This window comes from Elephas maximus, chromosome 3 (genome assembly GCF_024166365.1).
Source record: "Elephas maximus indicus isolate mEleMax1 chromosome 3, mEleMax1 primary haplotype, whole genome shotgun sequence".
In the NCBI taxonomy this organism is placed as follows: Eukaryota; Metazoa; Chordata; class Mammalia; order Proboscidea; family Elephantidae; genus Elephas; species Elephas maximus.
In genome coordinates, this window is record NC_064821.1 from 56,877,039 (window position 1) to 56,900,185 (window position 23,147).

General features: G+C 51.5%; 1 protein-coding gene across 12 annotated transcripts in view; it reads left to right on the plus strand.

Annotated features, from left to right (window-relative positions):
* The window catches only part of ARHGEF10L (Rho guanine nucleotide exchange factor 10 like), a 201,466-nt gene that overhangs the window by 121,815 nt on the left and 56,504 nt on the right, over nt 1-23,147 (plus strand). For 10 of the 12 annotated variants that reach the window (XM_049878084.1, XM_049878075.1, XM_049878074.1 and 7 more), the window contains 6 exons: nt 2,857-3,002; nt 5,452-5,466; nt 5,717-5,898; nt 9,133-9,248; nt 9,747-9,874; nt 11,450-11,550. In XM_049878084.1, the coding sequence (XP_049734041.1) occupies nt 2,857-3,002; nt 5,452-5,466; nt 5,717-5,898; nt 9,133-9,248; nt 9,747-9,874; nt 11,450-11,550 (688 nt within the window). The remainder of the gene's footprint in view (nt 1-2,856; nt 3,003-5,451; nt 5,467-5,716; nt 5,899-9,132; nt 9,249-9,746; nt 9,875-11,449; nt 11,551-23,147) is intronic. The other 2 variants (XM_049878082.1, XM_049878081.1) reach the window with 1 other exon arrangement.

Here is a 23,147-nt window from a genome sequence, read left to right on the forward strand (position 1 = left end):
TGTCATAGGGCTGTGTTAATATCTTCTGGTGGGGGGTGGGAAGCAAATGGGAGCCTCTCTGTGGCTCAGAAAGTAGAAGTAAGGCCAGTGACTGGCAGTTCCTGGGAGGGAGATTTCAGCCACTTGGGAGAGAACTTTCTAATAGTACAGGAAGGACCACCAGCCGTTTCCATGTGTACCACACTTTACAATACATGATCTACTCTGACCTACAATACCCCTTGGATCCTCACAGTAACCTGTGAAGCGGGGCGGGAACAAGATAACCTTTAGGGTCCCTTACAGTTCTTAGCTTCGGGGCTCTTGCATCTTGGGATGGTCCCCCCTCAGGCCACATCCAGATCACAGATGTGTTTTTGGCCCCACACAATGTGTTTAAGAAAATGGAATTAGTTGCCAAGATTTAAAAATTGGGCGATGCCCCATAAAACTCAGATTTCTGGGCTCTCTTGAAGGATTAGGAGAGCTGGTCACACTGGCACACCTTCTACGTGGCTCTGGTCAGCTGAGTAGTGGCTCCTCACTTCACTTCCAGTCCCCACAAACCTCAGTCCCCACATGTTGCTAAACCTGCTCTGGGAGAATAGAACTAGTCTGGGGACAGAGCCCTCTTCTTGGAAGATGTCCTGATCCAGGACCATTAAGGTGGACGTGAGGGGTTGGAGGGGGGGTCAGTTCTCCACCGGCCCCACATGAGCTTTCTGTTCTGGAGTGCCCAACCATGGTCACCTGTGCTGGTGTTTAATGGCCTTCGCACTTGGGAAGCTTTTTCTTCTGTCCCCCTGACCCCTTTTTGGTAACCAAGAGGGTTTCTCTTATTCCGTCTTGTACCTCATGGGGAGACACAGTGCAGCTGCAGCAGGAGGAGATTGCTCAGGGTAGGCAACTGAGTCACGGCTGCTCTGGGAAGAGAATTGACTGTTCTCTGATTCTACTCCTCATAGGGACTCAGGCACTAGTCATTGCAGTTCAGGCAATAGCTGTCAGATGTGGAGCAGGGAACTCAACTCTCTGAGCCTCAGTTTTTCCATCTGTTAGATGGGGATGTCTTGGATACATGTCAGATGTTGCTAGGAAGAGTGTCATGGTGGTGGTGGTGGCTGTACCCCACGGCTCACCTCCGGGGTGTTCTTAGCCAGCTTTGAGCGCGGTTAGTGATTTCCCTCTCGTAGTTACCCCGGGAGAAGTGGAAATGAAACTGGGTGTAGGCAGAAACAGAACCATTTCAAAATGTGCCTACTCAGGACCCTCCAGAAGGGTGTTTGTGAAATTTCCGGTTTTCTTTTTCCTGCCTAAGTGCAGGGCACGGGGTAGAGTGGGGCGACTGCCAGGAGCCCGGGAGACTTACCTCATTCACGTTGTGGGCCGTCCACATGTGGCACTTTCTATGGCCTGCTGCCTTCAGAGTGCAGGCTCTGCTCTCAAAAGCTGGCTCAGCATGCTTGTGGCAATACTTAGGGGTCCTCCTGGGGAACCCTGAGCCCTCCTGTGTGTCTGGAGCAAAGGGGCATCCGCTGGCCCCGTCACACCCAGCCAGGGAGTGGGGAGGGTGTGCCGGCCACTGCGCAGTACTGAGGCAGGCACCGCTGGACTGGCTCTGTCCACCACGGCCACCCCACCGGTGGCAGGAAGCAGAGCACTTTCCTTCCTTGGTGTTGGGTTTCTCACCTGGGAAATGGGGGCAGATGGCCTCCTGGACTGCTCAGCTGATTGAATGCAAGGACGGGGGGCGCTAGTACCGTTCAGACTTTTGGTTGTGTGTTGATTTGAGAGATGTGGTGTTTTGGAGAACAACAGGGAATTCTCTCCCAAGGAGGCTTTGGGGTGACCTATCGTTTTCTCAGCAAGTATGTGGTTGATGGAGAGGAGAATGATCATTTTCACCAGAGTCGTGGGTTTTACTGAGTCCCCCCTGAAAATAACTCTGTCAGGAAAAAGGATGTTTTCCCATTGGGTGCCTGTTTGGGTGGGTGGTCCCCGTGCTTGGAAGGGGACCCAGGTGTCCAGGCTAAGATTGCAAATACCTGCTCAGGTGCCTGAGGCTCGGAGGTTTTCGGCCTCCTCAGGGTCGCCTGGCTGGCCAGGAGGTCTGTTCCAAGGGGCAGGACATGTCAAGGCTGCCCAACAGGTCAGAGCACATGGCTGGGCTGACGTCCAGGCCAGGTGTCTCCCATCTGAGGCCACGCCCTCCAGGGGCAGAGACGTCCGAGTGTCACCCATAGGGCTGGCTTCCTGGGGTATTACCTGCACAGTTACACTGGGCCTTGCGCTCAGGAAACCCCGTATCTGTTTTAATGCCCTGCTGTTGTCGTCTTGAATTTGTTAATTTTTGAACGAGGGTTCCTGCATTTTCATTTTGCACTTCCTGTCATGAGTTACCTTGTGTAGTCTGAAAGGTAGAGATTATTGTACCACTTGAGGGCTCGGAAAACTGAGGCTCAGAGGTGAAAGGACTGGCTCAGAGCTTCCCAGCTGGCGAGTGGAGGAGCCAGGGCCCGAGCGTGTGACGCCAGAACTTGTGTCTCATGTGGGATTGCGTAGGCAGCAGGCTAGTCATGGCCAGCTCACCAGGAAAGGGTGTTGGCTGCTGGGGGTGGCTCACAGAAGGGTGGGTGATCAGGCCCCTGGAGGCCTCCAAAGAGCAGAGAGCTCAATGTGGCACTCTGGTCTTCCTCCCCAGAGCATCTTGTTACTCGGGGTGGAGGGAGAGGCTCTCTCTCCCTCCCTGCTTCTGCCACCCTCTGTCCCCCTTACTGCATGGTGGGAGAATTGCGGGTGCTTGGCTCAGAGGGTGTCTAGGTAGCAGCATGGGCTGTGATACTAGTGTTGACTTTGCTCCGCCCTCTCCCCCCCCAGCTGTTGACCTCGGGCCAGCGGCAGCTGCTGCTGTGTGAGACGCTGACGGAAACTGTGTATGGTGACCGTGGGCAGCTGATCAAGTCCAAGGAGCGCAGGGTCTTCCTGCTTAATGACATGCTGGTCTGTGCCAACATCAACTTCAAGTAAGCAGACCTGGGCAAGGGGCTGGGTTGGCCAGGGCAGTCACCCCTTCCTGGGGTCCCCTCCTATCTTATCCAGTCCGTCCTGCAGCGGGTGCCATCTGAGCTCAGTTTACCAGCCCAGTTGCTGTTGAGTCGATTCAGACTCATGGTGACCCCATGCATGTCAGAGTAGAACCGTGCTACATAGGGTTTTCAACGGCTGAATTTTCAGAAGTAGATGGCCAGGCTTTCTTCTCAGGTGCCTCTGAGTGACTCAAACCTTCCACCTTTTGGTTAGCAGCCAAGCACAGTAACCGTTTCACCTGTCAGGGACTCCAGCTCAGTTTAGGTCTCTGATATTCCAGCCTCCTCTCCCATCCCTCCTGGCCTGCTCTGTCCCTGGTCCCCAGAACTGGGAAGTGCCAGGAGATGTCATGGGGGGCAGCCCCCAGCCTTTGGACAAACCGCTCAGTTGTCTACTCTGGAGCTCTGCCTTTAGTAACTAAGCAGCCCATGAGGTCTGATCACTTTGTAATTCAAGAGATCCTTGCTTGTGTCCAACCTAAATCCCTGCTGCTTTAATTAGATCGGTTTTCCTCTTCTCAATGTTTCTCCATGCTGAGTCTTCCCCCCAATAGCCCAGAGCGTCTTCTGCCCACAGGAGCCTGGTTCCCTGGTTCTGGGTCAGAGGTTGTAGCAATGCCCAGAGCCAGGGGCCAGGCTGTGCCTGACAGAGTTCAAGCCCTGGAGTGGGGTGAGGATGATTCTTGCAACCAGAGTTTGCAAACTGGTGGCCCACAGGTTAGATTCCAAAAAAAAAAAAAAAAAAAAAAACAAAGAACCCAAACCTGTTGCTATGGAGTTGATTCCAATTTAACTGCTCCATGGGGTTTTCTTGGCTGTCATCTTTATGGAAGCAAGTTGCCAGGCCTTTCTTCTGAGGTGCCGCTATATGAGTTTGAATTGCCAACTTTTTGGGTAGTAGATGAGTGCAAACAGGTTGGATTAGGCCTGCAGGAGTCTGTATTTGGAGAGTTCACACAAAGGCTGAGACATTTGGCTTCTTTTAAAAATTTGGAGGACCCAGAAGGCCAAAAGGAGACCTGGTAGTGCAAATGGTTAAGTGCTTGGCTACTAATTGAAAGGTCAGCGATTTGAACCTACCAGCGGCTCCAGGGGAGAAAGAACTGATGATCTGCCCCCGTAAAGATTAAGCCTAGAAAACCCTATGGGCATTCTCCTCTATCACATGGGGTCGCTGTGAGTTGGAATCAACTTGACGGCACCCAACAACAACAACAGCAGCAAGCTGGGCCATCACCAGGGCCTGGAGCTGAGTAGCGTGGTCCCTTTAGCAGGGCTTGTGCTCTGCTGTTCTTCATAGTCCCCACCCAGCCCAGGTCACTCACTTGTGGTCCCTGCTTGGCTTGGTAAGCATCGGGCATTGTGACCCTTTACCAAATGGTTCCCGAGAACTCCAGCTGTGACCTTCCCTGCCAGAGCTGTCATCCACTCTCGTGGAGGAGAATCTTTGCTCTCAGTATTTGACAATACTTAAAAAATATCACACAAACAATAAAGTGGAAACAAGAACTAGGATCCAAAAGAGAAAGCGATCACCCATCGTTGTTGAATGCTAATCCCAACCTGGCTTTCCCACCTCCCAGCTAGAGCATACGTGGGGGCACGTGGAGCCTGGCTCAGGAGGCAGCTATGCTCCAGGAGCAGCCTGTGTACCCCGGCCGTGGCAGGAGTACATTTGGCACTTCTCTGTGACCGTGGGTCATGTGTCCAGGAAGGGGAGCAAGCAGGGCTGTTGAGGGACACGCACACTCACTTGTCCATTGTTAATCCATTCAGTGTTCAGTGAGCTCTTATTATGTGCTGGTTCACAGCTCGGAACGAGACCCGAGCCTGCCTCTGGGACCCCGGGAGGAGACTCTGAAAGGAAGCCTGTGTCACAGAGCCCAGCAAGCAGTGCTTATGGCTGACTGACTGATTCATTCATTCATTCAAGCACTGTAATTTTAAGTCCCACTTATGTACTAGGCACCATGCGGTACAGGGACATGACCGATACCCTCTGTGTCTCCATGTCACTCAGGGTCTACCAGGAGTGAAAAGTGTGATGTGGATGCCAGTGGCCTGGTTTGGGGGATTGGTTTGGGTGATATGGGACAAGTCACTTAACCTGTCAGAGCACCACCAGGTCCTTATCTGGAATAGTACAGACTTCTTAGTAGGGCTGTTGGGAGATGCAGAGGTGATGGGAGGCCAGGCCCAGTCCAGGGAGAAGACCCTTGTGTGGTCCCCTCTGTCCACACCTGGCCTCTGTTGCCATGGCTCTTCGAGGAGCCCATCTGTCTGTCCTTCCGCCCATCCGCCCAATGTTTGCCCTCGTGGGTCTCAGTCCCATCAAAATCAGGCAGTAACAGTAACAACCTCCCTTCCTTCTTGTCTTTTTCCTCAGGCCTACCAACCACAGGTAGGTGGTACGTGGGGCTTGAGGCTCAAGGGGGCATGTGATTCTGGATCTGGGGCTGGGCCTGGGCACCCCAGTGCTTCTGCCTCCACAAGGGCTGCCTGCTCTGCCTGCCTGGGTGTTGGCCTGCAGTCTTCTGCTTGGGCTACGAGTGCCTGGCTGAAAAGGTGTGCTGAGATGTGGTGCCTGGGCTGGCTCTGTGGCCGGGTGTGGTTCAGGCTCTCCAGGGCCTTGTCCTCTCTGTCCCTGGCAGGGGCCAGCTGGAGATAAGCAGCCTGGTGCCCCTGGGGCCCAAGTACGTGGTGAAATGGAACACGGCGCTGCCCCAGGTTCAGGTGGTGGAGGTGGGCCAGGAGGGTGGCGCTTACGATAAGGACAACATGCTGATCCAGCACGCCGGCGCCAAGAAGACCTCTGCGGCAGGCCAGGCCCAGAGTGAGTACCGCCCTCCTGCCACCCTGCCTGCCCCAGCCCAGTGGAGGGAGTCCCTGCCCCAGGGCTTGTGGACCCCACCCACTTCAGGGACCCCAGGCTGATGGGTGGCACAGCAATGAGGCTCTGGGTTTTGCAGCCCCAAACTATATAGAAATGTGTGACCACAGCCCCTACCCCACGCATGCACGCACATCCTGACCTGGTCACACCTCTACCTGCACGCTGAACATGATCCCCCTACCCTCACACACACATGTGCGCATGCGTGCACGCACACACGGACTCTGAGTCAGAGGCGTGGCTTCCAGTTCCTGCCTGGCCATTGCCTCCCTGTTGAGCCTCCAGCAGTGTCTCCTCCTCCTGTGCCTTAGTTCCCCACTCTGTATAGTGAGGGGCCTGGGTGACACTCACCCTGCCCCTAAGCCCTCAGGGACCAGGCTTAGGGCTGTCTGGGTTCTCTGCCTGGATCCTCCTTCCCCTGTCCTGACTGTACCCCAGACTCTGTGGGACAAGGAGGGGAGTGGTAACTCAAGGTGGTGCAGCAGCGTCTCCCCGTCGGCGCGCTTCTTCCCTCTTCACAGTGCCCATCACCCCTGCACCCCTCCTGCTCCCCGGCTGCTCCCCTTCCCTCTATCTTTATCTTTTCTTGGCCTTCTTCCACCGACATCCAGAGTTAACTTCAAAATGCAGATCAGACCTGTGTGTGTCACCGCCCCCGCGACCCCCAGATCTGCCTGTGGCTTCCCATTGCTCTCAGGGTGAAGCCCCAGACCCTTACTCAGCCCTGCTCCCAGCCATGCAGGCCTGACTGCAGCCCTTGCACGGAGCCTGGTGCAGAGGGCGTCACTAAATATTTGCTGAATGAATGGAGGATGCTGAATGAGTGAATGAATGAATGCAGTGCCCAGGAACACTTTCCACAGGCAGGGAAGACACTTGAGTTTCACTTCCTCCTCCCCACCGGCCAGGCTTTGTTTATTGCCTGACCGGGGTGGTTGCCCCACGCACTCCTGCAATTCTGGGAAATCTGAGGGAGCGATTGCACCATGAGCTTGTCTGGGAGGGCTGGGCCCGTGCAGCTGTGCCCACTTCCAGAATGCTGCAGTCTCTTTCCCAGATCTGTGGGGCAGGAAGAGCTGGTTTGCGTTCCTGACTTGCTGTTCACAGGACCTCCCTGGGGAGAGTTCCTCTGCCCTTCTGCCTCCCTCGGCTCAGAGTCACCTTCAGGCTAGCGTGACTCTGCTCTCCCTTCCACCCCTTGATGGTTGTTGCTCTGAGACCCCCACTTTCAGTGACTGTGCTGTCTGTTCTTCAAACTTGAGTAAAGTACGGCCCAACCCCTTTCCCTTAAAGGGGAAGAACGTTCCTGTTGAACCCCAGTTGGCCTTACATGATTTTTATTATATTGTTATTCAATATGGTGAAATATAAAACTAGGTATAATAAACACCGTATTCTTATAGCTTTTGAACAACCATAAAGTCAAGACAGAATCACAAATTGAATAAAAATAAAGCTACAAAACAGTAAAATTCAAATGAGAAACATTAATTTAATGAGATGGATGTTGTTTTGCTGGAACCAAATTGCTCACAACATGGATGTGGCACCGTTATGGTGCAGGTTCTTTTGAGTTCTCTGTGCCTGTACCACGGGGTGCCTGATGGTGATTCGCATTTCCCGCCAGCTGACCCCACTTGGATTCCTGCGGAGCCCTTCGTTTTCTTCATCTGGTGTGTGCACATTATTTATATTCCAAGGCCACCTCTGCTCTTTGCTTCTGACCTGCTGACCCGTAAAGTGGCCCTGCTCAGTACCAGTGTCCATGGAAGCCTTAACACCAGACAGCAGAACATGGCTTTAAAATCATTATCTCCAGGTGATTCAGGATGCGCGTTCTGATTTTTAGATAATCACCTAGATGAAAACCCCAAATAAGCCGCCTGCTTCCGGGGAATTCCATAAGACCTTAGCTTGAGAAACTCTGACCTATAGAACACAGCCCATGTTCTGCAGCATGGCACCCAAGAGCTCACCACCTCTTTCTGCTGGTCCTGCCTGCTCTCTCTTGCTGCCCACCCCTCATGCCCCCCCACCACTCTCTCCATTTGTATCATCACCAGAGATCTGGGCATCTTCCCCCTATTACTGTCCCATTGCCCTGATATCTTCTTTCCCAGCACGTTCCGCCAGCTGAGATTGTTAGCTGATTCCTTCCCCTGTAGGTCATAAACTCCTGCCGTAGTCATCTAGTGCTGCTGTAATAGAAGTACCACAAATGGATGGCTTTAACAAAGACAAGTTTATTCTCTCACAGTCTACTTGGCTAGAAGTCTGAATTCAGGGCACCAGGGGAAGGCTTTCTCTCTCTGTTGGCTCTGGAGGAAGGTCCTTGTCATCAGTCTTCCCTTGGTCTGGGAGCATCTCAGTGCAGGAACCTCTGGTCCAAAGGATGCGCTCTGCTCCCAGTGCTGCTTTCTTGGTGGTATGAGGTCCCCCTGTCTCTCTACTAGCTTCTCTCTTTTATATCTCAATAGAGATAGGCTTAAGACACTAATCTTGTAGACCTCATCAATATAACTGCCACTAATCCATCTTATTACATCCTAGTGGTAGGATTTACAACACATAAGGAAATCACATCAGATGATAAAACGGTAGACAATTATACAGTCATACAAGGGAATCATGACCTAGCCAAGCTGACAGATATTTGGGGGGGATACAATGGAATCCATGACAGCTCTGTAAGAGCAGAGCCCATGCCTGCCTTGCTTGCTGCTATACCTTCAGCACCTGGAATGGAATCTGGTACATACTCTAGTAGGTTCTTAGTATGTCTTTGAACAACTTGCTGTTTATGCTCTTTCTTAAGCTGCCTTGCCTTTGCACATGCTGCTCCTCCCCTTGGCAGTGCCCATCACACCCCAGCTCCAAGAAGGTTCTTCAGCTGTCCTGGGCACATTGATTCTTAAGCCTTCTGGTCTCCCATGGTCCTTTGTACTGAGTGACCGTGGGCCAGATCACAGGTGGTAGACTTGACCTGTGTATGGCTCTATCTCTCCAACTAGACTGGGAGCCCCATCAGGACAACAGCTGGGTAACATCTCCTTCTATGTCCCTAGTGCCATGTCCCCAGAGTGACAGCTCTTATTTTCTGCAGTGAGTGGATGCCGGTTTTCTGGCTAGGCCTCTCCCCGCCCTGAGCCTGAGCCAGGTCTCTTCTCTGCCCAGACAAGGTGTACCTTGGCCCCCCGCGCCTCTTCCAGGAGCTGCAGGACCTGCAGAAGGACCTAGCCGTAGTGGAGCAGATAACCCTTCTCATCAGCACACTGCACGGCACCTACCAGGTATGCTGCACTCAGCCGGCCTCATTGGGCTCCGTGGTCCTCCCTGGGGGCCGAGCATGGGAGGGCTCCTCTCTCACCCCTTTTTCTGACGTGCCCCTGCCTTCTGAGCTGCCACACGAAGCAGCGGCCAGAGCTCCATACCTCCACCTGAAGTCTGGTGTGCAGCCTCTAGGTCTGGGCTTGGGTTGAGCAGAGCCTGGCTGTGGGCCTTTTTTGTTCTCTGCACAGTGGCCAGTTGGTCTTGCAGCCTCAGTTCCAGGGCTGAAAAGGAAGCTGGCTGGGAGGGTCTGTTCTTCCAAGAAGAAAGCCCAGGTGGGATCTGCTGGAGAATGGAGAGTTGGTCTCCTGCCCATGACTAAATGAAGAGTCCCACACTAAGGCTCCACAAATTTACCCCCGTTTTCTTCCCTGGGGTGCCGCAATGGCTGTTGGATCTTGTCTGGCTCTTGGGGAGCCAGCGGGCTGTGGCGTGACCTCTATTGGCCTCCTCACCTCTAGAACCTGAACATGACCGTGGCTCAAGACTGGTGCCTGGCTCTGCAGAGGCTAATGCGGGTGAAGGAGGAGGAGATCCACTCAGCCAACAAGTGCCGCCTCCGACTCCTGCTTCCCGGGAAACCAGACAAGTGAGAGGAGAGGGGGCTGGGGAGGAGAGCTGCTGCCTGGGCTGGGCCATCAAGGAAATATGGGAATTGAGTTCAGGGCGGGGGGCCGGGGGGGAGCACCTGTAGCCATCCTATTCATCAAGATTGCCTTGATGAGAGTGAGTGTGTGCACACTGGAGGTCATGCCCAGCACAGTGCCTGGCACATAGTAGGTGCTCACGGAAAGATTGTTGAGTAAATAAATGAATGGCCTGGTCATACCGTGGGTGGGTCTGGTCCTCTGTTAGGATAATTGACACTCTGCCTTTGGTTGGCTTCCTTTGTGCTGTCTCCTATTCACTCACCTCAGGCTGTGGAGTCCCTTGGGGCCAGGCCACCCACTAGCACTGCCTCTGCCCCCAAGCTCCCAGCACAGGGGTTTCTGCACAGGAGACCCTCAGCTGATGTTTGTGGCACTGATGGTAGACTTAGCTGGGCAGCCCTGCCATGATGGGGGGAGGTGAGGGGTGCTGGTGGGGGAGATGGACTAGCCTGGGTTGAGCACTGATGTGCCCAACACTGTACATGTGTTACCTACTCCTCTGATCCTCTGTAAGGTGGGTATAATTATACCCACTTTACAGGTGAGCAAGGTAAGACTCAGCGTTAAGTGACTGGGCCAAGCCCTCATAGTCAGATAGAGATGAGTTCCTATGGGGTTTGAGTCTGAAGCCTTTGCTGGTGTGGGGAAGAGGCCCAGAGCACAGGTTACAACCCCCCGGGTTGGGGAAAGGTGGGGGGCAGAGTGTTACAAGTGCAGCGGCTGCAAGGAGGGGAAATAGGAGCTCTGTAGTTTGAGGCAGGGCCGCAAGCCCAGGATTCAGAACTGAGTCTGGGATCAGCAGCTTGGCGCTCTAGCCTGGTTCTGCTGCGTACCTGCTGAGCGGCCTCGAATAGCTCCCTTTCCCTCCCTGTAACCCCTTCTCTCCATGTACCTCTCAGGGGGCTGGGATGGTCCACAGTAGAGAACAGGCCCAGAGAACTTGGGAGCGGGGGACCTTGCTGCTTGAAGGTGCAGGGACAGTGTGATGGTGGCAGTGACCCCCGGCTGCCACAAGCTTGTGCTCAGGCCCACTCGTTCATTTCTTCATTCATTCATATATCCATTCAGCAAACATTTTTTGGGCAATGCTCTGTGCCAGGTGCTAGGGACTCCTCTTCCTCCCTCCAGAGGCTCGTTCTCTAGGGGGGTCAGACGTGTAGTCAGACGTCTGACTAGGCCTGTGGAAGCGTTCTGAGGCAGGAGGAGTGGCCAGGTGGAGCCCTGGAAGGGCCTTTTGCGTCCAGGCCTACAAAGGGCCAGGTCCCCCTGCTCTGTTTGGTGCCCAAACCTGGCTGGGCTGAGAAGGACCTCCCTCCTGGGGCTACACTGGGTAGAGGGAGGGGCCTGAGCCTTTGCCAGGCTACTGGGCTCTCTGGCCACACTGTGGAGACGCTCTGACCAGCCCTCACTCCATCTGGGACACTTGGGTCAAGGGATGAGCTGTGTGACTGCCTGGGGGAGCCAGGCCCCCACACCGGACACTCAGGCTCCTGCCCGCGCCTCTCCCCGTGCAGGTCTGGCCGCCCCATCAGCTTCATGGTGGTCTTCATCACCCCTAACCCCCTGAGCAAGATCTCTTGGGTGAACAGGTTGCATTTGGCCAAGATCGGACTCCGTGAGTAAAGCCCCGGGGGGATGCCTTAGGGGCAGGGGTGCAGAGAGGTAGCTTTAGGATGTATGTGTGTGTGGGGGGCACCCAGGGTCAGTGAGGGGCAGGGAGGCCCTGGGCTGGAGGGAGGTGGGGTGGTGGGGAATCAACTGGAGCCAGAGCTCTGAGTTCCGAGGCTATGTTCTGCTAGCAACCTTGGACAAGCCACTTTCCCTCTCTGAGCCTCAGTTTCCCCATCTGTAAAATGACAGGAGTTAACTGAGAGTAAATTAGTGATTGCCAGGGGTGGGGGTGGGGAGAATGAGGAATGACTGTTAGTAGGTACAGGTTTTTTTTTTCTGGGGGAGTGATGGAAAATTTCTAAAAGCAGATAATGGTGGTGGTTGCACGGCACTGATGATGCTAAAAACCAGTGAACGGTACACTTTAAAAGGGTGAAGTTTATGGTCAGTGAATTATATCTCAACAAAGCAGTTACCTACCCCCCACAAATGATGGAGTAGGACCAAAGGAATTCTCAACCAAGGACCTCTTAATCATTGTTTCCCCCATAAACGCCATAATAATAATGCCGACAGTGATTGACATTTATATTTACACTGCGTCCTGTGGAGGAAGCATTTTTCTAAGTGTTTTACACACCTCTTTTTCTCTAGAGCTAAACCTGTTTTTACAGTTGAGGTATCGGAGGCCCAGAGAGGTGCAGTGTCTTGTCTGAGGTCACACAGCAGGAAGGCACAGAGCTGGGATTTGGACCCTGGGCGGCCTGCCTCCAGAGCCCATTCTCTGTCCTTTCTGCTCCTCAAGTTGGTGAGATTCTGGCTACCAAACCACATTCGTTAGGTTATAATTACTTTATTTATCTCTGTCTTTAGTGATCAGAGCTGTTATTATCTATGACATAACTAGAATTCCAACTTGCTGATTCCAGCCAACAGCAAGGACATTCTTTGGTTTGTTTTTGTTTTTGATGTGATCTTTTTATGGGTAAAGATATATTTCTAATAGTTTCTTTAATATTTTTGGAAATAAGTCAGGACCTTCATCACTGGCTTTCATTAATTAAAAAAAAATTGAGTTTGTGCAGTAATTTTAGGCACAAGGCACAGATCAATGACAAAAACAGAAAGAGCTCTGCCCTCAAGGAACTTACAGTTTATGAGGGGCAGGCAGACATTAAATAAGGAGCAGACCAGCAGGGAGAGGATGAAGCTAGGTGGTCAGTTGGAACTGTCACAAGCATAGGGGTTAGGGCTACTGTCAGAGAAAGCCTCTGAAGAGGTCACAGCAGAGTGGAGACCTGAAGCTGTGTGACAGGCTGGGGCAAAGTGATCCAGACATTGGGAACAGCGTGTGCAAAGGCCCTGAGGTGAGGACAAGAAGACCAGAATGGCCAGAGCTGGTGAGGGGGAGAGAAGTTTTCCAGAAAGCCGGGGTGGGGGTGAGGTGATGGGGAACTCTTCACTGTGGCATTGAGAGCTGGACCGTGTCATGATCCCGTCTCCATTTAAGTGGATCCTTCTGGCTGCTGTGCAGAGGGGCATCGGACGGCAGGAGTGGAGGCGGGGTGGGGAGGAGGAGACTGTGGCTACTGAGGAACCCAGATCAGAGGCCTCCACTCGGCTAGTCCCTTCTTGGATCTGGTGCTAATGTTGCTTGAGGTTCTACTCAGATGTCCCTGGGTGACCAGATGCCTTCAAAGGATGGAGAAAGCCAAGGAGGGGCTTAAGCGGAGGCTACCCAGTCCCTGCAGGACTGTGGGAATTCTGCCTTTGGGAATGCTGTGGTGGCCTCCCCAACAGGTCCCAACTACGTACTTTCCTCCCCACTGGGTGGACTGGAGCCCTGTTTGTACACCTGCTTTGAAGGTGGATAAAACTCCTTCCTATTTGAACCCGAGATGCTTTGTTGAGTGGGCCTTGGTGGCAGAAGGGAGGAGCTGATGGATGTGGGGACCAGCTCTCCACGCTGCCTCTGAAGATGCTCAGCCACCTCATCTCCACACAGTTTCACTGCAGCAGAAGTTTTAATGGAAGGAGAGTGATTTGAAATCTTATTTGAATGCCTAGGTTCCCCTGGGGCTTGAATAATTCGTTGCTTTTATTTTGCCAGTTTGTTTTTTTATCTGCAGTGCCTAGTGGGGGGGAAATAATATGAGCCCGTTAGGAATAGAATATGTTAAAAACATTTATTCGCAAAGAATGTGATTCCTTTAATTCCCCCCCACCCCCACCCCATGTCTTCTTTTCTCCTTGACTACCCCATTTCTGTTCGTGCACTGAGGTCCTAATTCACTAAGGAGTGGGGATGGAGGAGGATGGAGTGGGGGAGGGGTGGGACAATTCTGCCCCTTGGAAGGGTGGGGGCCCTGGGGAGCCTGGGAACCTAGTTCAACCGCAGTATTGTCCCCGCTGTGCGTGGTCCCGGAGAGGCAGACCTCTTGAGCCCCAGTTTTCTCGCCTGTAGATGAAAGCGTTGGACTAGATCTCCACAGGCCCTCTTGCCTCTGGCATTTTGTGACCTTAGGCACGCAGGAGGGCTTGAGAGGTCAGGAGGGCTTGAGAGGTCGGAAGGGGTCGTGCTTAGCATTGTGTGAAATGGAGCCAGTCTGCCTGGGCTCAGCTCCCACTCTATCACTAACCAGTCCTGTGACCTCGGTTAAATTATTTAACCCCTAGATGACTTGGAGGTCTCTAGGTGGCAGTTTGCGCTCAGCTACTAACTATTAAACCAGTCAGTTCAAACCCACCCAGTGGCACTGCAGAAGAAAGGCCCGGCAATCTGCTTCCATAAAGACTACAGCCAAGAAAATCCTATGGAGCACAGTTCTACTCTGTTAACACATGGGGCTGCCATGAGCCGGAGTCGACTCGTTGGCAGTGGGTTTGGTTTTAGATGCTTTGGGTTCTCCATCCAAAAATGGGGATGATAGTGCTCCTTGGTAAGGCCCTCGTGAGGCTGTGGGGGTATGGCATAGGAGGTGCCAGGATAGCCAGTGCTTGCCGCATGGGGGCCATAAGGGATGTTCTGGGACAGGCGTGTCCTCATTTTAAGATGGGAAGTGACCAGCCCAGGTCACACACAGTTTAGTGCAGAGTGGGGCCAGGATACCTCCCACCTCACTCCACCAACAGTCTCCCATTTTGTAAAGGCTCAGGGAAAGTGTTGCAGATGGAAGGCTCCAGAGAAGGAAGGGGCGAGGCTGGGGACTTCCGGGCTCCCTCCCTGACCCCTTTGAGAGCCAGCCTTACACACCATGGCCCTGGAGCCTCTCCCACCCACTGCCCTCCCTACCTCCACCAACCGAGAGGGCCTGGGCCTGCAGGCCTCATCCCACCATCATAGGCCATGTCTATGCAGTCCCTTGGTGATGCCCCACTGGGTGTGCATCTAAATGCAGGCCTGCTAGCCTCCCCTGCCACCTCGGATTTGGTTTGTTTCTCACCTTTCCGTCTTAGTAGTCATTCCAGGCCTACCTGGTGATGATTCTGGTTCCTGAGTCCTGAGCACTGCCCAGGCAGGTGCTCACACCTTCCAAACCTCACCTCCTTTAACCCTGGCAACAGCCCCAGAGGTGGAAGCTGGAGTCTGCTCAGGCCTGTAGTGCTGGATCTGCTTTCCTGTGAGGGTGGTCAAGGGCATTGGTCTTGGGGCCCGACTTGGGTTTTCTCCTGGTAGGTGTCCTTGGGCACTCACCTGGCCTCTCTAGACTCCAGTGTATCTCTCTGCAGGGAGTGTGGGCTGGATAAAGGCTTGCTGAGGCCCCACCCAGCTCTGATGTCTGTGCTTAGGCAGCAGGCCCCCTGGGTGCTGGGAAGGTGTAAGGGGGCCTTGAAGGCAGCTTCAGACTTGGGAAGGTGGGGCAGAGTGGCCTGGCCATCCACTGGGGCAGCAGAGGAAGTAGAAGCCTGGTGATGGGACTGAGCACAGGAGGAATTTGGAGGACAGGTCGGGCTGGAGAAGGAGGGCAGGGCCAGAGATGGGCTCGGCCTGGTGGCGGAAGGTGACCCCATAGACAGCCATTCTCAATAATACTAGTAGGTATATTATTAACCAATTGCCGTTGAGTTGACCCTGAATAGAACTGTGCTCCATAGGGTTTTCAATGACTAATTTTTTGGAAGCAGATTGCCAGGACTTTCTTCCTAGGTGTCTTGGGGTGGACTCAAACCTCCAACCTTTTGTTTAGTAGCCAAACCTATTAGCCATTTGCACCACTTAGGGATTTCAGGCCTATTTTATAATTTTTTTTTTAGGGATTTCAGGCCTGTTATTAATAAACCAAACCAAACCCATTGCCATCGATTTGATTCTGACTCACAGCAACCCTATAATAGGAATTTTTTTCTTTTTTAGAATTTATTTTATGTTATACTATTGTTGTTTGGTGCAGTCAAGTTGGTTCTGACTCAGAGCCAACCCGCTTTACCATAGAACAAAACACTGCCTGATCATACGCCACGCTCACAATCATTGTTATGCTTGAGCCTGTTGTCACAGCCATTGTGTCCATCCATCTTGTTGACCCTGTACTTTACCAAGCATGATGTCCTTCTCCAGGGACTGATCCCTCCTGACAACATGTCCAAAGTATGTAAGACACAGTCTCGCCATCCTTGCATCTAAGGAGCATTCTGGTTGTACTTCTTCCAAGACAGATTTGTTCGTTCTTTTGGCAGTCCATGGTATACTCAATATTCTTCACCAACACCACAGTTCAAAAGTGTCAGCTCTTCTTCGGTCTTCCTTATTCATCGTCCAGCTTTCACACGCATATGATGCGATTGAAAATACCATGGCTTTGGTCAGGCGCACTTTAGTCTTCAGGGTGACATCTTTGCTCTTCAACACTTTGAAGAGGCCCTTTGCAGCAAATTTGCCCAATGCAATACGCCTTTTGATTTCTTGACTGCTGCTTCCATGGCTGTTGATTGTGGATCCAAGTAAAATGAAATCCTTGACAACTTCGATATTTTCTCCATTTATCATGATGTTGCTCATTGGTCCAGTTGTGAGGATTTTTGTTTTCTTTATGTTGAGGTGCAATCCATACTGAAGGCTGTGGTCTTTGATTTTCATCAGTAAGTGCTTCAAGTCCTCTTCACTTTCAGAAAGCAAGGTTGTGTCATCTGCATAACGCAGGTTGTTAATGAGTCTTCCTCCAATCCTGATGCCCAGTTCTTACTCCTATAGTCCAGTTTCTCGGATTATTTGCTCAGCATACAGATGGAATAAAAAAACCAAACCAAACCCAGTGCCGTTGAGTCGACTCCGACTCATAGCGACCCTATGGGACAGAGCAGAACTGCCTGATAGAGTTTCCAAGGAGCGCCTGGCGGATTTGAACTGCCGACCTCTTGGTTAGCATCTGTAGCACTTAACCCCTACGCCACCAGGGTTTCCAACAGATGGAATAGTTATGGTGAAAGGATACAACCCTGATGCACACCTTTCCTGACTTTAAACCATGCAGTATACCCTTTTTCTGTTCGAACAACTGCCTCTTGATCTGTGTACAGGTTCCTCATGAGCACAATTAAGGGTTCTGGAATTCCCATTCTTCGCAATGTTATCCTTAATTTGTTATGATCCACACAGTTGAATGCCTTTGCGTGGTCAGTAAGGTAATAAGTCAATAAACCAATAAGGTAAACACCTTCTGATGTTCCTGGTTCCACATCCTCTTCTGAATCGGGCCTGAATTTCTGGCAGCTCCCTGTCGATACACTGCTGCAGGCTCTTTTGAGTGATCTTCAGCAAAATTTTACTTGTGTGTGATATTAATGGTATTATTCGATAATTTCTGCTTTCGGTTGGGTCACCTTTCTTGGGAATAGGCATAAATATGGATCTCTTCCAGTCAATTGGCCAGGTAACTGTCTTTCAAATTTCTTAGCGTAGACCAGGGAGGCACCCGTTTGTTGAAACATCTCAACCGATATTCCGTCGATTCCTGGAGCCTTGTCTTTTGCCAATACCTTCAGTGCAACTTGGACTTCTTCCTTTAGTACCATCGGTTCCTGATCATATGCTGCCTCTTCAAATGGTTGAACATCGACCAATTCTTTTTGGTATAATGACCCTGTGGATTCCTTCCGTCTTTTTTTGATGCTCCCTGTGTCGTTTAATATTTTTGCCATGGAATCCTTCACTATTACAACTCGAGGCTTGAATTTTTTCTTCAGTTCTTTCAGCTTGAGAAATGCTGAGTGTGTTCTTCCCTTTTGGTTTTCTATCTCCAGCTCTTTGCAAATGTCGTTATAATACTTGTCTTCTTGAGCTGCTCTTGAAATCTTCTGTTCAGCTCTTTAACTTCATCATTTCTTCCTTTTGATTTAGCTGTTCAAAGTTGAAGAGCAAATTTCAGAGTCTCTTCTGACATCCATTTTGGTCTTTTCTTTCTTTCCTGTCTTTTTATTGACCTCTTGCTTTCTTCATGTATGATGTCCTTGATGTCATTTGAAACTTGTCTGGTTTTCTGTCATTAGCGTTCAACGTGTCAAATCTATTCTTGAGATGGTCTCTAAATTCAGGTGGGATATACTCAAGGTCATACTTTGGCTCTCCAGGACTTGTTCTAATTTTCTTCAGTTTCAATTTGAACTTACAAATGAACAATTGATGGTCTGTTCCACAGTCAGCCCCTGCCTTATTCTTACTGATGATATTGAGCTTTTCCATCGTCTCTTTCCAGAGATGCCGTTGATTTGATTCCTCTGTATTCCATCTGGCAAGGTCCATGTATATAGTCGCATTTATGTTGGTGAGAAAAGGTATTTGCAATGAAGAAGTCACTGGTCTTGCAGAATGTTATCCTGTGATCTCTGGCATTGTTTCTGTCACCAAGGCCATATTTTCCAATTACCAATCCTTCTTCTTTGTTTCCAACTTTCGCATTGCAATCACCAGTAATTATCAATGCACACTGATTGCATGTTTGATCCATTTCAGAGTGCAGAAGCTGGTAAAAATCTTCGGTTTCTTCAGCCGAACATACACCAGTTGGACAATTTCTACATGTACAATTCAGTGACATTGATCACATTCTTCGAGTTGTGCAGCCATTCTCACCCTCCTTTTCCAAATTGTTCTTCCCCCATTATCGTAAACTCATTGCCCCCTTAAGGTTCCTGTCTAATCTTTTGAGTTGCTGTTGTTAGTTTGATTCCATATAGATAGGTCTTAAAAGAGCACAATGCTCAAGGCAGATGTTCTTTACTAGTTAACAAGCTAAACTATTATTTGATTTAAGAAGACTTTAGGGAATATTTTTGGTCTAAGGTTTAAAGATTATTGCAGTGCCTGTTATATGCTAGGCATTATATTACATTCCTTCCGATGCTCACAGCAACTCCAAATGGTTGGAATTATTTCCCCTGTTTTCCAGATTAGGCAATAGGCTCAGAGAGGTTAAGTATCCTGCTCAGTGTCACACAGTGGGTCGGAGGCTGAAGTTGGGGTTTGCCCAGTCTCTTCTAGCAGAGTCAGCCCCCTGGGTTGGAGGGGTTGTTTGAGGGTTTGGGGGAGCCCAAGGGGACATGACCTGTACCCATCGTGTTCAGTGGGCAGCGGCGAACATCGTCGGGCGCTAAAGAAGCCCCCATTTAATGTCAATTGGAAATCATGGCTATGCTGTCTGTCGGTGCCAGTTCTTAATGTCAGTTATTCCAAGTGGGCTTTCAATTTTCAGCGGCAACAGCCTTGTAATTTGGTCTCAGCCGCCCTGGTTTTGTGATGGGAACAATGGCAGTGGCAGATGGGGGGCAACAACTCTGTTTCCTTTTAACGTTCCCAATTGCAGGCAGTGAAGGCACCATCTGGAAGGAGAAGGTCAGATCATTAAAGAATATATATAATAATAAACTGCCAGGGCTTGATGGGCTGGGGGTGCGTGGAGGGGAGAGAGGAGAAGTACCGGAGGTGAGCTCCGGGTGCTGTGGTGCCAGGAAGGGGAGGGGTGAGGGGGGGTCACGCTCCCCTCTGAGAGCTCCAGGAGCCTCCCAGGTGAGGAGCTGCGGGGTGAGCGCGCTGTCCTGCTCTGTCTGGTCGAGGGGCTGCTTGAGTGTAAGTTCCCTGAGAGCAAGGATGGACGCTTGAGTCCTGTCTGTCTTTATTTGCCACCCAGGGGCTTGCCCAAGGGGCAGCTCATGCCTGAGGGGCAGCTCATGGGCCATGGCATAGATGCTCTGAATCGGGCCTGCCCACAGGACATGCCCTCTCCGTCATTATTGCCACCGAGCTGCAGGTGCTGTGCAGAGCACCCCGCAGGGCTTGTTCTTGAGCTCCTGGCCCTTCCTTTGACTTCCCTGAGCCTGTTTCCCAGCTGTGGAAGGGGGCTGGGAAAACCTACTTCCTGTCGTGTCTGTGGAGTCTCTGGTGGTACAAACAGTTAACACGTTTGGCTGCTAACCGAAAGGTTAGAGGTTTGAGTTCACCCAGAGGCACCGTGGAAGAAAGGCCTGGCTTTCTGCTTCCAAGAAGCTAGCCATTGAAGACCCCACGGAGTGCAGTTCTACTCTGACACGCATGGAGGCGCCTTGAGTTGGAGTCGACTCGATGGCAAGTGGGACTGGTGGTGCCTGTGAGGATGAAATGAGACGGTGTGTGGGACAGAGCTGTGTAAACTTGTTGATTGTATACAGCCGTCTGTTACAGTGATGCCTGTGTGGTGCTGTGGTTGACCTTTCCCTGATGGCCTTCCCCACATCAGCTTTGCCTCCTTGATGGCAGGGCCCAGGTCTTGTGTGACTCTCCGTCTGGCCTCCAGGGCCCAGTGGGGTGGAGTGCCTGACCCGGAGGACACCTCTGGGCAGGTGTGTGTAGGTTGTGAGTTCAGGACTCAGCCCGCTCCTTCCCCCATCCCTCATCACCCCCCACCCGCTGGAGTGAGTTTGAAAAGTGATGTGGGGGCAGTTGTGGGAGCCGCCACAGTGAAGTAGCTTGTCACCATAATAATGTCTGACATTTGTGAATGCCTTTCACTTTTCAGAGAGCACCACACCTGCCACTTCATCTCATCGTTCCTTTCTGTGACGGACACTCAGATGCCATCATTCACTGGTGGCGATGGCAGTTACTGAGTGCTTGCCATGTGCGGGGCTTGGGAGCTGCTTCCGTGGTGGCCCTTCGCCCAGCCCTCCTCTGTGCATGGCACGTTTATGGTTTGACCTGGCAATTTCTCTTTGATGAAAGAAGCCAGAGACGAATGTACCCATTTGACAAATCCAGAGAATAAGGTTCCCAGGAAAGAGACATGATTCATGCCACAGAAGTGGACTGATGGCCTGTTGTGTGTCCAGCCCCATGTTGGGGGGGGCATGGTGAGGGAAGGACATAGTGTGGAAGGTTCCTTCTTGGATCACCAGGGTGGCAGGGAGTGTGTGTGCACACAAAGGGATGAAGAGACAACCCAGTGAAAGAGCTGTGTAAGGGCTGCGACACCAACTGGGGGCTGAGAGAGTGACCGGACGGTGCTCAGGGAAGGTGGACATTGAGCCTTTGCCGAGAGGAGAAGGGCCAGCCCTCGAGAGAGTTAAGGAAACAGCATTCCAGGCAGAAGGAACAGCCCAGGGCTCGTCCTGTTTAAGCTGCTGAGAAAAGTCTGGTGTGGTGGCACCTGGTGACCAAGGGGTGAGGCTGGGGAGGGGAGGAGGGCCCTTGCGGGACTTCAAAAATAGTTCGGACATTTTTTTTCTTAGTGTTCTGAAAATATGTATAACGCAACATTTGCAAGTTCAACATATTTCATGTGTGCACCAATTACATCAGCTATGTTGTATAAAGGTCACCAATACCTGTTGCCAATTTCCCATCACCATAAACAGAAACTCAGTGCTTCCTAAACAAAGCTTGTCCTTTATCCCTCCCCGCTGCCCCGGTAACCAATATTAAGCTTTGACGCGTGTGTGCCCCAATGTAAGTTTTACCAGGATGGTTCTGGCTGCTGTAGGGAGCACTGACTGCAGGGAGCGGTAGTTAACAGGAAGAGCTATCAGGAGTCCCCAAGTGGCTGGTGGGCACTCCGTGGACCGAGGTGACCCTTCCTCAGGCAGGGCCATGTGTGCCTGGGTTCCCGCTTCCTCTTTGTCACTGAGGAACTGCATGGGGGGCTGGGAAGGCTGACGTCACTGCGGTTCTGTCCATGACCTCTCCTCCCATCTTCAGAGCTCTAGGCACCCACAGCTTGATGGCATTGCAGTAGTGGCCCCTCTCACTCGGTGCACCCTGCCCTGTCCAGCAGCCCTGGCTCTGCAGGCGGAGCTACCGCCTCATTGTCCTGCAGGGTCACCATGACCATGCCCACGGGCTTTCGTGACAGAGCAACAGCAGTGAGGGGCAGCACGCTGGAAGACGGCCTAGTTTAGTGCAAAGGTTAGAGCCCTGGGAGTCAGACAGACCTGAGTCCAAACCTGTGCCCTGCCACCTAGCCATGGATGTCGCCTAGTACAGTACTTTTTTTTTTTTATACTTTATTTTATTGTACTTTAGATAAAGCTTTACAGAACAAATTAGTTTCTCATTAGACAGTACACATACTGTTTTGTGACATTGTTTGCCACCCACGACATGTCCAACACTCTCCCCTTCTCAAACTTGGGTTCCCTGTTACCAGCTTTCCTGTCCCCTCCTGCCTTCTCATCCTTGCCCCTGGGCTGGTGTGCCCCTTTAGTCTCGTTTTGTTTTATGGGCCTGTCTGATCTTTGGCTGAAGGGTGAACCTCAGGAGTGACTTTCGTACTGAGTTAAAAGGGTGTCTGGGGGCCTTACTCCTGGGTTTTCTCCAGTCTCTGTCAGGCCAGTAAGTCTGGTCTTTTTTTTTTGTGAGTTAGAATTTTGTTCTACATTTTTCTCCCGCTCTGTCCGGGACCCTCTATTGTGATCCCTCTCAGAGCAGTCGGTGGTGGTAGCCGGGCACCCTCTAGTTGTGCTGAATTAGTCCAGTACTTTTAGCCAGGTGCTTTTGATTTGTGTGTTTAACTGTCCCTTGGGACTTGGGGAAACTTGGAGTCAGATGACTGCCTAGATTTCAGGGTAGCTGCAAGGGGATCAGGAGAGAGCTTTTTCTTCATTGCCATTGTTATCACAATCGAATATAAAAGCACCACCAACTTATATGTGCTCAGCATTTTAATGTTTTTTGAAACCCTTTCACATCTGTTATTTCATTTGATCCTTGCAACAACTGCAGAAGGAAGGCATTTTTACCTGGGTAGGGCGAGTGGTTTGCACTTGACCACTAACAGAAAGGTTGGAGGTTTGAAACCACCCAGCGGTGCCACAGAAGAATGGCCTGAGAATCTGCTTCCGAAAAATCATAGGCATTGAAAATCACATAGAGCACAGTTCTACTCTGACACGTATGTCATCATGAATTGGAACCGACTTGATGACAGTGGGTTGGTTGGCTGTTTTTTTTAATTTTATAGGCAAGCAAATTGAGGCTCGAAGAGTTGAGGTGATTTGCAGGACATTGCTCAGGTAGAAGGCAGTCAGACTGGGCCTTGAACCCTTGGTTTCCTGACTCCCTGCCTGGAGCCCCATGCCAAGTCTGGAATGAGACTGGGTTTTGTTTCAGACAGCAGGAGTGGGGGTGGGAACGACTGG